Here is an 18,428-nt window from a genome sequence, read left to right on the forward strand (position 1 = left end):
GACCAGTGGGGGGTGGTGGGGTTTCCAGGATATCTGTTCGATTTGCTCCTGTTTCCATGCATCTAAGACACTTCTGGTGAGACTCAAGGATTGGCATATCCTGGAGATGGTTCAGTTTGAAAAACAGGCATTAGTGACTCCATCCTGAATCCCGAGGAAGGAGGTGACTCTTTGCAAGTCCAAAACTGGACACAGACTCCCCCACTATTTTGGAGACAATTAAGTAGATCCTTGTGTCCCTTTTCTCCCCAGACCAGCGATTGGCCTGTATCTGTAACTGACATGGCTACAGGGCAACAGAATGACAAAGTCCCTGGATCATCTCACATTGCCCTTAACTAGGCATACTGGTCTATTATCATGTCCATGACCCATGGTGGGACCCATATGTGGAAGAAATCCCTCAGCCTTCCTGTGATGTTGGGACTCTGCGCTCAGGCCCTTGTACCGTCAGACAAACGATTTAAAGCCTGAAAGGGATCCCTGCAGTCTGTTACCTCTTCTTTGGTAACATAAAAAGCTAATCCTTTTGTTAGTCTGCCTTTTTTATTGGACTAGCTAGTAGGTCCTCGTCTCCTTGGATACGCGCCTACTGATCTGAAATTCTGGGGACCTGCTGGGAATCTCTTGGACCTCAATTCTCTGAAGACGCTAAGAGCTAGTGGATCTTCTCCAAGTTCTTCCTGAAAAAAGCCTGCCTTGAAAAAGGGTATGGCTTCTAGCCTGGTGTTGGAGGTAGAATATGCTACCCACTGTTTTAGCTGCAGGGGTCTCCGGCCCTCTGCTAAGGCTCCCATTGATAGGATTATATCCTGTATGGTGTAATACATGGACAACATATTCGAGTGCAAACTAGGAGAGTGTTGGCCTGCTCAGAGCTCTCATTTTTGGCCTCTGGAAATTTCCAAGCTTCAGTAGGCACCTCACTGCCCCATGGGAGGTGCATGTCGCATGTACTGAAGCTATAGTAACTATGAAGGACCTTGTCAGGCATACCTCATTTGTCAAGAAGACCTTTGAGAGCTACTTCTCTTTCCAGAGGGATTGCTGTTCTCTTTCCACCTCTGACACGGCAGCATCCATCCCTCAGGCTCTAAAGGAGCACCTCCATGTCTGACACCCAGAGGTCAAAGAGCCTTGTTGGGCTGGTTTTCTGTCTAGGGTGCCCTAGTCTCTGCTCCAACATGGAAGTAGAGCCCTGTAAGAGGAGGATAAGAGTTCCCTGGCCCCAGCAAATACCTCCCAAGTACATGCCAACCTCTAACAATGTTGGCTGGTCCCAGTGGCGTACCCAGGTGGAGAAAACAGGGGGAGTGGAGATAAAAAAAGGTGCTACCCGCTTGTACTCACTTGGTGGCGCTCCGGCATCAGCTCCTTCACTTGGACCCCTCATCGCCAAAATGCCGCCGAAGACCCAGAGCGAGTGAAGGACCCGACGCGGAAAACCCGAAGTGCTGCCGGGTGAATACAAGCGGGTGCCGCTGAAGACCCAGAGCATCGCCTGACCCGCCGCGCAAGTAAAAATTAAAAAGGCCCCACTTCTGCTCGGTGGGAGTGCGACCGCTGTACCGCTCCCCCCAGCTACGCTACTGGCTGGTCCCCTCTGTAAGGGGTTCAGCCTTCTCTTAAGATTGGGGAAGCCTATTTCTCACTGCTCGACCTCCTCCTCAGCTAGGCCTTGCAGACTTGAGTCGTGTCTGACTGGACTGACATCTTGAGTGGTATTCTGTGACCAGGACTCAGCTATTTCTTCTCTGCAATGGAATGGATGAGGGCTGCACTCTTCCTGTTGTCTCTGTCCTGGCTTGCTCTTTAAATACCAGAAGGCAGAGCCCCAAATCTTCGTGAAGTCCAGACTGAACAGCAGGGGAGCCCTACGAGGAGGAATAGGAGGAGGCAGCTGGAGGTGTGGTCCTGCTCCAAGTGACAGCTGTAGAGGTTTCTCTTCTTCAGTGTCTCCGCCCACGTGGAGCCAAGCTGGGCACAGTCAGTTGGGGGCATGGAGAGGGAAGAGCACATTGCTTTCTTTCCTTAGCTCATCCCTTTCACCTCTCAGGGGTAACCGAGAATGGTGGCTGCTCTTTGTCCTTAATCTCCTACCTGCCCCTGTGGGAGCTGGAATTCTGATCTGACGGAGTTTGGTGAGCATCTGCAGGCAGAGCTACACACCAGCAAGATGCTCCCATCCCGCATTTTCTATGAGGACTAAAGTGTTGTTAAGAACAGCTGGAGCAGCTTCTCCTCTCTGCCCCCAGTCTGCTTGGCAATGGTGTGTGTGTGGGAAGCTGATTCCCGGGGCTGCAGCTGCTGGTACACTCCCTGCTCCATGGTGGAGAGCAAATCTTCTGCAGGAAGAAGACTGGTGCTAGACCTGCTCATCAGCTGGCATGGGTATGGTGGAAGGTGCTCAAGGTCCAAGACAGTTCAATTTGCAGCTCAAACCAAGACATGACTATGAAAGCTACAGGGGGCTTTCCTAGGACCAGTGTCCCTCCTCAAGGCAAGTGCTGCACCTGCCCAAGGAAGGGGCAGAGTTGGGTCTGTCCCTGTTTTCTACTCCTTTTCTTTATCCTGGGAGCTGCAGATGCTGGGGTCCAAGGAGCAATCATCCTATTGTGGGGCTCCTGAATCCCTTCCTGCCCTAAAGAGGCCAAGTGTTGGTGTGGCGCCTCCTACCTTTTCGGGGCTTTCTGAGGGGACACTTGGCCCTGTTCACCCCTCTCAAGCCCAAGCTGCCCTGGCACTTCATGCAGGAGGAGGTCTGGCAATGCTAGCAGAATTGGAGCCCAGCCCTGTACTGGGGCCTCATTCTCTTGCTATGGATATGCTAGTAAAGGTGTGGGGGTTTCCCTGTTACACATGGGCAAGCCAATCGAGAAAAAATTGGGGCCCCTGTTCATCATGTTCTCTGGGACCCCTCCCCTCCAATTTCACTCCCATTTCACCCTTGTTAAAGACATTTTAGGGCCCCCCTGAGCTTGGGGCCCCAGTATAATTGTCTCCTTTTCTCCCCTTCTCATCAGCCCTGCACGAGGGGCTAAGGCTCACTGGCTTTCAGTGCCTCATATGAGCTGCTATGGCAGCCACAGACCAAAGTGTGCCATGCGGCTTCCTTTAGGTCTCAAGGACCTACTTCTCTCTCTCCTCTGGCAGCCTGCTAGGGGGACACAGTGTGCTCAATCTACTAATGGCTAAGGGATATCTGGACCCTTATATGTGACATTCTCAAAAGCATGTGTGCTTTGTCTCCATCAGATGGCTGGGAGGAACTATAATTCCAAATGTCTGGATTGGTGGAGAACACTGAAAAGAGAAATTCTATTTAAACCATAATTATGGTACGTGCCATGTGCCAGATCTGACTTTTGTGGCTGATCTTTTAGATAAAACAAATTATGTACGGTCACTACATTTACAGGCACTGGCATTAATGAATACTTGCTCACGGATGCTTTGCATTCCACAGTTAATGGAAGAAAGAGTGGTTAGGTAGGGAAAACACCGTATAATGATCACATTATTGAGCGTGTGCCTGAACTCTCATGTGCACAAGCGCCCAAGCATGGGAGAGTGGGGTCATTTCACAGGAACAAGAAAAAACAACATTTCTGAACATTTAAAAGAAAGCAGTGACAGAACCAAGATCACAGAATCATTGAAATGTAGTGCTGGAAGGGACCTTGAGAAGTCATCCAGTCCAGCCCCGTGAGCTGAGGCAGAACCCAGTATTCCTACACTATCCCTGACAGGTGTTTGTCCAACCTGTTCTTAAAAATCTCTAATGATGGGGATTCTACAATCTCTCTTGGGAGCCTATTCCAGAGCTTCATTATCCTTATAGTTAGAAAAATTTCCTAATATCTAACCTAAATCTCTCTCGCTGCAGATTAAGCCCATTACTTCTTGTTCTACCTTCAGTGGACATAGAGAACTACTGATCACAGTCCTCTTTATAACAGCCATTAACACATTTAAATATTCTTTTCTCAAGACAGCCCCCCCCTTCCCTTTTTTTTTTTTTTAAAAACTTTTCCTCCTAGGTCAGGTTTTCTAAACCTTTGGTCATTGTTGTTGCTCTCCTCTGGATTCTCTCCAACTGGTCCACATCTTTCCTGAAGTGAGGTGCCCAGAATAGGACACAGTACTCCAGCTGAGGCCTGAACAGTGCTGAGCAGAGTGGGACAATTACTTCCCGTGCACCAGATTGTTGACTCGTATTCAGTTTGTAGATCACAGATCTTTTTTAGGAATACCATCACCTAGACAGTTATTCCCCATTTTCTAGTTGTGCCTTTCATTTTTTCTTCCTACATTAAGTACTGCAAAGAACTTATCTTTATTGAATTTCATCTTACTGAATTCAGATGAATCAGCCAATTGTTAAAGTCATTTTGAATTATAATCCTATTCTCCAAAATGCTCAAAACCCAGCTTCATGTCATCTGCAGATTTTGTAAGCATACTCTCTACTCCACTATCCAAGTCATTAATGAAAATATTGAATAATACCAGACCCAGGACTGATCCCTGCAGGACCCCACTATATACATCCTCCCAGTTGGAAAGCAAACAATTGATAACTACTCTTTGAATACGGTCATTCAATCAGTTTTACGCCCACTTTATAGTAACTTCATCTAGACCGCATTTCCCTAATTTGCTTATAAAAATTTCAAATGCTCTGAGTCAAAAACCTTACTAAAATCAAGATATATATCCCATCTATTGCTTCCCCCCATCTACTAGGCCGGTTACCCCGTCAAAGAAGGAAATTAGGTTGTTTTGGCAAGATTTGTTCTTGACAAATCCATGCTGGCTATTTCTTATAATCCAATTATCCTCTAGGTGTTCACAAATGTTCCATGACAGGTTTCAGAGTAGCAGCCGTGTTAGTCTGTATCTGTAAAAAGAAAAGGAGTACTTGTGGCACCTTAGAGACTAACAAATTTATTAGAGCTTGCTGTAGCTCATGAAAGCTTATGCTCTAATAAATTTGTTAGTCTCTAAGGTGCCACAAGTACTCCTTTTCTTTTTACAAATGTTCCAGTATTTTTCTAGGTATCAAAGTAAGACTGACTGATTTATAATTCCTCAGCTCCTCTTTGTTCCCCTTTTTGAAGATGGGTAAACAATAGAACCTTTCTCCAGCCCTCTGGGACTTCTTCCATCCTCCAAGAGCTCTCACAGATAATTGCTAATGGTTCCAAGGTTGCTTCAGCTAGTCCCTTAAGTACCCTAGAATGAATTTCATCAGGCCTTGTAGAGTTGAATATATTTAAGCTATCTAAATATTCTTTAACCTGTTCTTTCCCCATTTTTGGCTGGTGTTTCTTCCCCCTTGTTGTTAATTTTAATTGTGTTGACTATCTGGTCACCATTAACCTTTTTAGTGAACCCTGAGGCAAAACAGGCATTAAACACCTCAGCCTTCTTGATGTCATCAATTATTAGTTCTCCTTCTCCACTAAGTAGAGGACCCACACTTTCCTTTATCTTTCTCTTGCTCCTAATGTATTTAACAAACTTCTTATTGCCTTTTATGTCCCTTGCCAGGTGTAATTCATTTTTTGCCTTAGCCTTTCTGATTTTGTCCCCACAAGCTTATGCTATTCTTTTGTATTCCTCCTTAGCAATCTGTCCATTTTTCCACTTTTTGTAGGATTCCCTTTTGATTTTTAGGTCATTCCACCTTCTCCTAGCAGAGAAGGTCTTGCTCAGTAATACTTTCCATCCTACAAGTATCACCTAGACAAACCTACCTTCACAGTTTCCAAATCTCCTGCTTTGGACGCTTCTAACAGTCGATAATCCACATCAGAAGTGCGTACAGGTGTACTTTCTACAGAAAAGAAAAGAAACTTTGATAATTATATAGCCCTACACCAAAATACCTAAGATGCCATAATACGGACAAACTCAGCCTCACACATTTTCTAAATTGACCAAAGAGACTACAGGCACAATTTTTTTAAAGTGCTTAAGCAATTTAGCACAGCTTAAGTCCCATTTTCAAAAATCACTTAGGCAATAAGGTGCAGAGCTGCTGACTTTAGAGACTGGAATAGGATTGTACAGTTTTTTACTCCTGGTAGTATTGCAGAGCCAACACAGCAAAGGGAGAGGGAGATGGACTCTAGAATCTGGTTTTGGGCAGTCATTGTCCAGGGTGCACTCTGATTGGCCAGGTGGGATTTCTTGATGATGTAACAATGTACACAGTTATATTAATTTAGAAGGAATAATGGGCTAGAGGTGTTAATGTAACTAAGTTACTGCCTAATATTAAACAGTTTTAAACAAGGTCTGGGGTTTGGTGTACAGAGACCTCAGCCTACTTAGCACCATGGCAAATATACTATTAAAAACCTTTTTAACCTTTTATTAAAGATCTAGAAAAGAAGGAGAAACAGTTAAAACCTTTGAAACATAAAGTATTAAATAAGGCTCTCGTTTTAACATTTTTTGTTTTCTATATCTTTAGTTGGAGAGAGTTTTAGAAAGAAAAAATTCCTTGTTTGACAGTCTCTTAGATGGTATTAAAGATGGTAATAACTGTTCATTTTTAGAAAAAAGAGAAGATGTTAGTTGACATGGGCTCGAGCTGTTTTTATTGCTGCTGCTGTTAAAGTTCTTTCATCCCAGGTGGTATCTGGGTTGTAAAGTGGCTCCCTCTCTCTCCCCCTGGCCTGGTCTGGTCAGGACATTTCTGAAGATCAGGATAAGGAAGGCCCGGGGTCCCAAGAAATAGAGGAAGTGGCAGCCATGATGGTGAAGCTTGCTTCAGTAGCCTCTGTCTGTTCTTTCAAGTGTGCTTTTTAAAAACTCTTTTGTACTTTCCCCACAAAATTTCGTTCTTTTAAGGACCCAAAAAGTGAGGGGTAGCAAAACACATTTTTTTGAATTATACTGACTTAGATATTTTGTTTAGACTAACAGAGTTATTTTGCATTCCTTTCGTACTGTGCCCTTCAACATTTGCTATTTTTGGTTATCGTAACATTTTATGAATTGTTACATACTTTTTACAGTTAAGCTCACAATCTGGGTAAATTTGAAGGCCCAAGTGTCACAACATCACCAACTACCAAATTGAAAAACAAAATCTCTCTGCCTCTATTTACAGAGTTGGTTTAAAAAAAGTGAATGGGAATGGGGAGGTAATAAAAAAGATGCATTTTAAATATATCTTTCCTCGTTTTTAATGGATAGTTAAAAATTACAGGCATTAGCTCCAAACCCAGCCATAAACTGTACCCCTCCCTCACCCATCTTGACTAGATGTTGCTTCCTCTTCTTCCAACTGAGAGCTGTGCAGGACTGAGGCACCTGAGTGAGAAAGACAGTCAGTTGGGAAGAGAGGAAGAGGCTGGGTGGAAAGGAGTGGGAGCTCAGCTGACCCTGGAAAGTTTATTGTCCTCTGGTCACTTTTGCCTGCTGAATTGGAAACTCTTCAGTATTTCAAGCTTTACAACAAAATATGAGTCGAAAGTGGCATCTGTGTCACAAACATTTCTGGCAACTATACTCTTTTCTCCTATCTTTTTACTGGAGACTATTTTTCAGAGTGGGAGGACACATTACTTAACCCCCCATTCAGTTTAAGGAGCTGAGGAATAATTATTTCTGTAATGTAGCCTAACTGGTGATTCTGAGACTATTTCCTACTTCAGGTCAAAAGGGACAGAGCACTTGGGGATGGGGTCTCTTATATGCCCTGAAACCACAGGCACACTGCCCCAGGGGCCACTATTTCTAGACGGTTCAGAGCTTGCCGTGCCAAGGAGTATGCCCACAAGAAAGTGGGTCTGCAGAGGTAATTCTTGAAGGACAAAAAGAAAGCTTTAAAAATGTGTATAAAATTTTAACTATCATTAAGAAAATTAACCCAACAGACCATACAAGCACCTTCTGCAAGTACACAAACAGAGTGATCTGGTGTCATTAAAACGTCCACAATTCTCACTTTGCTATTTCTAACCAGTTAGTGAAATCAGCTGTTTGCAGAAGAGCACAACTAGTACAAATGGACATCTGAATTCCCAGCTAGCTGTGCATGTATATTGATTTGCCAGTTCAATCTGAGGTTGTATTTCTCATTTGTATACCCTGTTTTCTCTTCCTGACACATCCTGTGATGACATAGCAGGCAGAAGGTTGCAAAGCACACAGGCAGTAGATATCCCAGCTGCTGTTCTTGGACCCTGCCACAAAGGTAAATTAATCTGCCTCCCCTCTGTCTCTATGCGAGAGAGAGAGAGAGTGTGTGTTTGGGGGTGTGTGTGTGTGTGGCGCAGGGTAGAGGAGAAAGGAGAGAGAAGTGGACAGCGCTAGCTACGGGGGAAGGTAAAAGGCAGAACCTAGGAACCCACTTGCGAAGGTGGGGAAATGCTCACTAAGAGCAAGGGCAGAGGAAACTCTTGCAAACTTAACCCTCTAGGGACGGGATCAGCATCTCTGGTATGCCCAGAAATGCTAAGTCTTTCTCTTGAGCCTACCCAGGAAGCTAGCACCACTGGCAGCTGCCAGCACGGACATGAGTAAATGATGTGCCAAAAGCTGCTGGAAGGGGATGCAGTAGGCTCACTGCTAGTATCAGCAGCCCTGGGCAGATCACGGCATGAACCGAATTCATTTTTAGAAGGTTCAGATTCTAGCCCTCTCCCTCCAGTCATGATCTTAGTAAGAGTCTATTACCCCATTTCCCTTCCTCTCCCCAGCAGCTGCTGGAGTTCAGCTGACCACAGCCTCCTCAAAGCTTTGAAGTAGGGAGGCTGCACTGGAGAGTATCTTACTGCTTTGATAGGGTCACAGAATACCACCTGGGACTTGGCTCTTCAGCTGTTGTTTCCTTATCTGCTCTCTGGCCTTCTGCCCTCTAACACCACAATATGGCCCAGGAACTGACTTCAAACGGGAAATGAAGGTAGGATCACAAAAATCAGAAATACAATCTAATTAAATTTGGAAATGGAAATTAAAAACTCCACCAGATTGAGATTTGATTAAGGAAAGGCTTTGAATATTTGAGAAGCTGACTGAGCAAAGAAACAAAGGTACTTACGCTTTAAGAGAAGATAAACAAACAGCATTTTTTAACAGGAGTTTAGAAAACTTTCTAATCAGCCCATTTTATGAACTTTCATACATTAGAAATTTGCATTTCATGGTCATAATCAAAATCTCAATACCAGTTTGAGTAAAGACAGACCTCCCACCCATGAGGTCATCAGAAAGCTGTTTGAACAGTTGTGATCTCATAGCTGTGAAATATCCCTGCTTGTAAAACATGTGGGGGGGAAAAAATCAAGCATACTCCAAGATAATTTTAACCAATACTTCTCAGTAATGCAATAATGGAGCTAAATAAGAGTCTTTACATCAAGCTAAATTGAATATTTAAAAATATTTCTTCAAACGAATCCTATATAAAATAAATCTGCACAGATATTTATGGGATTTTAATATATAAACAGGATTAAGACATCTGATTACCTGGAACACAGAACAAAACATGCTCAACAACCCGTTGTTGTTCTGAGGGCAACACAAAGCAATCGCGTGCATCACGTCAGCCTCAATCTTTGCGGGGGTTTGTGCGTGTATTTGGAGGAGGGAGATAGGTGGGAGTTTTGCCTAAGTGCAAAGATACTGCCTCCTGTGCCGAAAACCAGTGTTGCATGATGTCCGAAAAAATGGTTACTCACTTCTTGCAACTGTTGCTCTTCGAGATGTGTTGTTCACGCCCATTCCATTCAGGTGTGTGCGTGTGCACGTTGGTTGGAAGATTTTTCCCCTAGCAGCATCCGTTGGGCCGGCCTGGACACCCCCTGGAGTCGTGCCTTCATGGCGCCTCATATAGAGCCCTGGGGACCCGCCACCCCCTTAGTTCCTTCTTGCTGGCTGCTCCGGTAGGAGACTGGGTATTGGAATGGACGTGAACACCAGATCTTGAAGAACAATAATTACGGGAAGTGAGTAATTGCTTTTTCTTCTTCGAGTCCTTGTTCATGTCCATTCCAATCAGGTGACTCCCAAGCCAAATTTAGGAGCTGGGGTTGGAGCTATCCACGGATTGGAGTACTGCTCTTTTAAAGGCCGTATCGTCTCTGGCCTCCACACAGGTTTTGAAACCCGGGGACCGCGACATACCACGGTTCCGGGAACTGGAGTGGCGGGGGGGTTGGGGAGAACCCCCAACAAACTCTATACTAAGACACTAACAACGTTAATAACACTAATGAACTAACTATATACAACCAGATAAAGAACGAACTTGCTGAGCGAGAGTTCCAGCCACCGTCACTGGTGGTAAGAAGGAACGGAGGGGGTGGCGGGTCGCCCAGGCCGACCCGACGGATGCTGCACGCGCACACACCTGATTGGAATGGACATGAACAAGCACTCGAAGAAGAAATTAAAGTTTTCACAGAAAAGACAAATAAGTGCTTGCTTTTCAAAATGCTTAATTTTAAAGCTTTGCCTTACCTCTTCCTGAAATTAAATTCCGATAATCTCTTTAACAGTAAGGGAAACATGATTAATCACCCTCTCCACATTTATTCCCTAAATTTTTATTTCTCTTTCTCACTCTCTCTCTCTAATACACATATATAAAATCACACAGAGAGAGAGGATATACATATCTAATGTATACATAGGTACGCATCTCCTTTATGTACCCACACTTTACAAGCTTTGGTTTTTAAAATGGCACCCCCTTCAAATCATATTGAAGATTTTTTTTTTTGCTAGAAAACAACCGGCCCACGGTATCATTTAAGTTTTCAATTTTCAAAGGAGACTAAGGGAAATAGGTGCCCAGTTCCTACTGGCTTTCACTGGCTCCTTTCAAATCCCAGCATACAAAAATCATTACCAAGTGTTGTTTAATTTGTACAAATAATAATAATAATAGTAGTGTAACATATACAGGCATGCAAAAAGGCACATGCATAAAGAGATGGAAGTGCTTAATGAACTACTTGAAAACAGTGATACCCTTCACATATGTTTGCTGTTCTATAATTGATATAAACTTTATGATTTTATAAATCACGTTCCAGTGAGTTGTTACTGGATAATCAAAGCATCTGAAGTGGGAGTCGATTGCTTTTACAACTATTGATATATTTTTCTGCTCATGCCTTATACCTGAAGACAGCAATAAGAAGAAATATTTAGTGTTTCTAAAGGCACTAGGAGTTTAAGCATCATTTAAATTACTCTGCTCCATATATTAAAACACGTTTTTTCCTGTTGGATAATTTTTTTTATCATACAAACCAAAAACAGTCTGTTTGCAATTTAGAAAAAACAATCTAACCTTCGTGCCCCTTCAGGAATTCCTCTGAATGATTATTTTAATATGTTGATCTGTGCTTTTTTAACACTTCTGAACTCTTTAAAACTAACTTCCAAACATAAGAAAACACATCCTTTAGAATTAGGTGCTGAATACCCCAAATGACTATAGATAAGATAAGCAGCGAGCATATTTATACAGTTAATGGGAACCGTACTTTCATATCTGTAGAGAGGCTCTCTGGAGTGATAGTTCATACTAGGTATGATGCCCCAGCATGTACTCTGGTGACAACAGACACTGCTAATGTCTGGAGAGATCATCTGTAAGACAGTTAAATGGGGGCGGAGCTGGAGAGCGTATGACCCACATGCAAAATATACCTGCCTACACTTACTAAAGCATTCTTATTTTGAGTCTTCCCACCACCAATATTAAAAGCTTTAGAAAAATCCAAAATGTTAGAAATGGGACTCCAATATCTTTATAGGTAGGGTCCAGTTTCTAGTAGGTATTACATCCCGAGCAGAGGGCAGCTGTAGCTAGCAATCCACAGGTCTGTACTTTGGGACAGAAGAAATAAATAAAAGTAAAATGAGAAATATGCTCTATGCCATTCTTATTACCTTGTGTCAAGGTTCCTTTACTTTTGCCCTTGGTCTTTATTGCTGCCACCACCAAGCGTCTAACAAATATATAACAGGGAAAGATGATACTAAACTGGGAGGAGTGGTAGATACGCTGGAGGGCAGGGATAGATACAGAGGGACCTAGACAAATTGGAGGATTGGGCCAAAAGAAATCTGATGAGGTTCAATAAGGATAAGTGCAGGGTCCTGCGCTTAGGACGGAAGAACCCAATGCACAGCTACAGACTAGGGACCGAATGGCTAGGCAGCAGTTCTGCAGAAAAGGACCTAGGGGTGACAGTGGATGAGAAGCTGGATATGAGTCAGCAGTGTGCCCTTGTTGCCAAGAAGGCCAATGGCATTTTGGGATGTATAAGTAGGGGCATAGCGAGCAGATCGAGGGACGTGATCGTTCCCCTCTATTCGACATTGGTGAGGCCTCATCTGGAGTATTGTGTCCAGTTTTGGGCTCCACACTACAAGAAGGATGTGGATAAATTGGAGAGAGTCCAGCGAAGGGCAACAAAAATGATTAGGGGTCTGGAACACATGACTTATGAGGAGAGGCTGAGGGAACTGGGATTGTTTAGTCTGCAGAAGAGAAGAATGAGGGGGGATTTGATAGCTGCTTTCAACTACCTGAGAGGTGGTTCCAGAGAGGATGGTTCTAGACTATTCTCAGTGGTAGAAGAGGACAGGACAAGGAGTAATGGTCTCAAGTTGCAGTGGGGGAGGTTTAGGTTGGATATTAGGAAAAACTTTTTCACTAGGAGGGTGGTGAAACACTGGAATGCGTTACCTAGGGAGGTGGTAGAATCTCCTTCCTTAGAAGTTTTTAAGGTCAAGCTTGACAAAGCCCTGGCTGGGATGATTTAATTGGGGATTGGTCCTGCTTTGAGCAGGGGGTTGGACTAGATGACCTCCTGAGGTCCCTTCCAACCCTGATATTCTATGATTCTATGATTCTATGAAAGAGCCCGCTTGGAAATGTCTTTCCCCCCAAAATCCTCCCCAAACCCTACACCCCCTTTCCTGGGGAAGGCTTGATAAAAAATCCTCACCAATTTGCATAGGTGAACACAGACCCAAACCCTTGGATCTTAAGAACAATGAAAAAGCAATCAGGTTCTTAAAAGAAGAATTTTAATTGAAGAAAAAGTGAAAGAATCACCTCTGTAAAATCAGGATGGTAAATACCTTACAGGGTAATCAGATTCAAAACATAGAGAATCCCTCTAGGCAAAACCTTAAGTTACAAAAAGACACAAAAACAGGAATATACATTCCATTCAGCACAACTTATTTTATCAGCCATTTAAACAAAACAGAATCTAACACATATCTAACTAGATTACTTACTAAGTTCTAAGACTCCATTCCTTTTCTGTTCCTGGCAAAAACCAACACACAGACAGAGAGAACCTTTGTTTCTCCCCCTCTCCAGCTTTGAAAGTATCTTGTCTCCTTATTGGTCATTTTGGTCAGGTGCCAGTGAGGTTATCCTACCTTTTTAACCCTTTACAGGCGAAAGGGTTTTTCCTCTGGCCAGGAGGGATTTTAAAGGTGTTTTTCCTTCCCTTTATATTTATGACACCTTGGGTTATTCAGGTCATTCAACAAATATTGATTTTTTGCAATGTAGCAGGTTACATTTAAATGTCTACTGGGCAGTGTTTTATTACATAAAATAACTGGAGAACTAGAGCAGATCTTTATAAAAGGTATCAAACACAAAGTAAATTGCAGACATTTGTGCGTGTGGTGCGGTAGCAGAGGGAAGACAAAACTTTATATAACACCGAAAGAATCAGTCTCAGAGAAATCACGTTTAACTCATTACAACTGAGGGGGAAAAAAAAGGAGAAGGTAATGTTAAAATATGAAGTCTATTTCTACCCACCACTTAGAATTTGCTGCACTGCTTCATTTCCCATCTGTGCTGCTGTGAAACCTTGTAAGGAGATGATGGAGGGATCAGAGCCGTAATTCAGCAGGAGGCGACAGGTTTGCAAGTGACCTGCCAAAGCAGCCCTATGCAAAGCTGTTTGACCAAGTGTGTCCAGTGCATTCATCTGAAAAATCATTCAGCAATATAAAATTAAGTATCTTTATAATTGCAAGCCTCCACCCCGTCCCACAACCTTAATATGAAAGAAGAGTAACAAGTAAAATTTCAGCACATGCTAATTTACTTATAAACCCTACTGCCTTGCCACATTATTAAGACAGAATAAAGAAGGATCAATTAAAATATTCCTAATTAAAAAGTAATTATTTCAGATTACATTTCTTAACTCCTTATATAATGCAGTTATTAATTTATGTTGCTCATAAAACGAAACAGGATTACCAGAAAAATCTGTACTTCAAAACTTTATTAAATATTTTGACAAAGTTCACTTGGATAAATTAAATCTTTTTGAAAAAAAGTCACCCTTTAACAAAAGTAACTGAATGAGCAAAACTCTAATATACAGTGGATGATTGGTTAATATATTTACATCTAACCTAAGAATTTCATGCAGGTTCAAGCTGCAAGAAAATTACCATCTGCCATCCTCAGAGGAGAAATAACTCAACATAATCTAATAACAATAATTCAAAAACCCATCTAAAGAGGTCAGATGGAGGAGAATTCTTCAGGGAGAAAAATGCAAGCCTGAAACCTAAATTCAGTTATCACGAATTCAGTCCATCTTGCTACTTGTTAATTCTTTTAATGAAACAGAAATCTAGAGCTTATAAGCAGGCAACAAGGAATTAGGTAATGCAGAGCTCAGCATAGAACGATGAATAGGCATCTTCAAGTGACCTAATAAAAAAGTCTCATCTAATGGAAACCTACCTGTATGACAAGATCTAATATAATAATCTAATCTAAACATCTGGAGTTTATGCAGAACATTCACAGAGAAAGTAAGAGAATAATAGCCAAGATGCACTTTAAAAAGATTTTAAGTAGAACCTTTGTAGCTAATGGCTGTTCATGGCAAATGTAAATGCAGATATCCAACAGCTTTGGGGTTTTTTGGTCAATTTAGGAAACGCAAACTGCTCTATATTCTTTGGACATTGTCACAGATAACTTGCCATCACCTTCCAACTGTAAAGTTTCCATGCTGTGAGCTGCATGCATCACAGATGTACTTACTATACAGAACTCCCATCTGACTTTCCCAAAATTCTTACCTTGGTAGAATAGAACAAAGTTTTTGCCTCAATTCCTGACTAAAAGTGTGCAGCGGAGGGCAATGAAAATGATGAGGGGGCTGGGGCACATGACTTATGAGGAGAGGCTGAGGGAAATGGGCTTATTTAGTCTGCAGAAGAGTGTGGGGGTAGGTGGGGATTAGATAGCAGCCTTCAACTACCTGAAGGGGGGTTCCAAAGAGAATGGAGCTCGGCTGTTCTCAGTGGTGGCAGATGACAGAATAAGGAGCAATGATCTCAAGTTGCAGTGGGGGAGGTCTAGGTTGGATATTAGGAAACACTATTTCACTGTGTTCCCTAGAGAGGTGTGTGGAACCTCCATCCTTCGAGGGTTTTAAGGCCCAGTTTGACAAAGCCCTGGCTGGGATGATTTAGTGGGGGGCTGGTCCAGCTTTGAGCAGGGGGTTGGACTAGATGACCTCCTGAAGTCTCTTCCAACCCTAATCTTCTATGATTCAATGATCTACAGAAAGTGAATAGGGAGTTTGCACAACATCCACCTGCAAACAGGTTTGACTTACACCAGTGCTATTAAGTCCCTCCCTTTCATGCTCACTTACCAAAAAGACTTTTATAAAAGACTAGACAAACCATATACACAAACCAGGCACTGAAAAATTAAAATCCAGTTTTATTCAACGGAAGTTTTATTTCTGACTTGGAACCCAAGATTACCATAACCATCGACAACGGGTACAACTCCTTTAAAGAGTTTATGGCTGCCCAGGGTTATAGATGGTAAGGTTAGGATAAAATTAAACTATGTAGGCAATAATACTGCATTTTGGCCAAGGGGATGAACTAGAGCAGAGGCCCTCCCTTTCTCTAATTTCAATACTTTGTGACTGACAGCACAGAATAACAGGATCATAGCAGCTATACTCTATCCCTCAGCCTCAACACTGCACATGAAAATGATGCACACATGAAAGGGACAATGGCAAAGTCATCAGATCTACCACTGGAGTAACGGAAATGGAATGAAATTTAACAGTACCAAGTGTAAGGTCATGCACTTAAGGACTAGTAGGAATTTCTGCTATAAGCTAATGGCTCATCAGTTGGAAGCTACAGAGGAGGAGAAAGACCTGGGTATATTAGGTGATCACAGGAAAACTATGAGTCCCCAATGGGATGCAGCTGCAAAAAAAGGCAAATGCAATAAAAGGATTTACCAGGTGAGGTTTTTCCAGTAGAAACAGGGAAGTATTAGTACCATTGTAGAAAACACTGGTGAAGACCTCATATGGAATGCTGTGTACAGTGTTGGTCACCCATGTTCAAGAAAGATTAATTCTAACTGGAACAATGCAGACAAAGCCTACTAGGATAGGGGAATAGAGAGCTTATCTTACAAGAGGAGACATGGTAGCTTGTGTGTCTCGGGATTGGATAAGACCTTGTCTTGTTCCGCCTAGCAAAACAAAAGCTGAGAGTATGATTGCTCTCTGTATATACATCAGTGGGGTAAACACCAGGGAGAGAGAAGTGATGTTTCTGCAAAGGGACAATGTTGGCATAAGAACAAATTGGTATAAACTGACCATTAATTAATTTAGACTGAAAAATTACAGCAGATTTCTATCAGATGCATGAATTTCTGGAATAGACTTCCAATACGACTAGTGGGGGCAAGAAACCTAGCTGGTTTTAGGATGGAGACTGATAAGTTTATGAATGAAATTATGTGACCAAGTTGACTGTGACAGAAGACTATTAACAGAATCACAGATTCCAGGGCCAGAAGAGACCACTGTGATCATCCAGTCTGACCTCCTGTATAAGGCAGGCCAGAGAACTTCCCCCAAATAATTCCTAGACCATATCTTTTAGAAAATCATCCAATCTTGACTTAAAAATTGCCACTAGTGGAGAATCCATTAAATCCTTTGTAAATTGTTCCAATGGTTAATTACTCTGTTAAAAATATATGATTAATTTGCAGTCTGAATTTACGTAGCTTCAACTTCCAGCTACTGAATCATATTCAGCCTTTCTGTGCTAGACTGAAGAGCCCATTATTAAATATTTGTTCCCAATGTAGGTACTTATAGTCTGTAATCAAGTCACCTCTTAACCTTCTCTTTGTTAAGCTAAATAGATTGAGCTCCTTGATTCTAACACTATAAGTTATGTTGTCTAATCCTTTAATCGTTCAGGTGGCTCTTCTCTGAACACTCTCCAATTTATCAACATCCTTCTTGAACTGTGGGCACCAGAGCTGGACACAAGATTCCAGCAGTGGCTGCACCAGTGTCAAATACACAGGTAAAATAGCCTCTCTACTCCAACTCGAGATTCCTGTTTATGCATCCTAAAATCGCATTAGCGCTTTTGGCCACAGCGTCATACTGGGAGCTCATGTTCATCTGATTAGCCGCCATGCCCTCCAAATCTTTTCCAGAGTCCCTGCTTCCCAGGATAGAGTCCCCCATCTTTTAAGTATAGCCTGCATTCTGTGTTTCTTGATGTATTAAAACATATGTTGTTTGCATGCGCCCAAGTGATCCAGATTGTTCTCAGTCTGTACTCCTGTACTCCTCATTATTTACCACTCTCCCAATTAGTGTCATCTATAAACTTTATCAATGATGATTTTCTTTTCTTACAGATCATTAATAAAAATAGCACCAGGCCAAAAACTGATCTCTGAGAGACCCTGTTGGAAACACAGCCACTCAATGATTCCTTTGTTCACAATTGCATTTTGAGACCTATCTGTTAACCAATTTTTAAGACATTTAATATGCGCCATGCTGTCACAGAGGAGGTCCCCTCCAGTCCTATATTCCTAACTGTTTTATGTTATATGGCATGCAGATCTTACCTTAGTTCTCAAATAACTAATTTTCCTCACAACCAATCCTTGCAGCAGACAAACATAAGCAATCTGAACAAGTACATGCTCACTTCCTGGACAGAAAGGGGCTGGGGATGATTAGAGAGCCGGTAAGCAGGATGTGAACTAGTTATTATTCTGAGTCCCTACAGCACTATTAGCAGAATGTACACTTGCTTTCCATCTTTGAAGGGGCCACTTAAGTTGGGAGTGTGGCCTCCTTAAAGCCAATCTGCCTTCAAAGCTATACAGCACTCTCATCCCAAACAATCCCAGGGACAGAACGTTACTTCGGGAACCGTTTTGTACTGTAAACCAACACACAATCTTTAGGGCTGGAGACTGTGTATTTACTTGTTTGTTCACACTGAAAGACTTATTTCAAGAAAAGGTTCTACAAGTATCAGATATAAAATACAAGTCTTTAATTCCAGAAAAATATATTGAG

At 42.4% G+C, this 18,428-nt stretch overlaps 1 protein-coding gene across 2 annotated transcripts in view; it reads right to left on the minus strand.

The window, feature by feature from the left end:
• Window positions 1-18,428, minus strand: part of TNKS (tankyrase) — a 275,303-nt gene that overhangs the window by 48,326 nt on the left and 208,549 nt on the right. For both annotated transcript variants that reach the window (XM_037896522.2, XM_007065877.4), the window contains 2 exons: window positions 13,832-14,003; window positions 5,760-5,839 (listed from right to left, as the gene is read on the minus strand). In XM_037896522.2, coding sequence (XP_037752450.1) covers window positions 5,760-5,839; window positions 13,832-14,003 — 252 coding nt within the window. The remainder of the gene's footprint in view (window positions 1-5,759; window positions 5,840-13,831; window positions 14,004-18,428) is intronic.

Source organism: Chelonia mydas, chromosome 4, assembly GCF_015237465.2.
Source record: "Chelonia mydas isolate rCheMyd1 chromosome 4, rCheMyd1.pri.v2, whole genome shotgun sequence".
Lineage (NCBI taxonomy): Eukaryota > Metazoa > Chordata > Testudines > Cheloniidae > Chelonia > Chelonia mydas.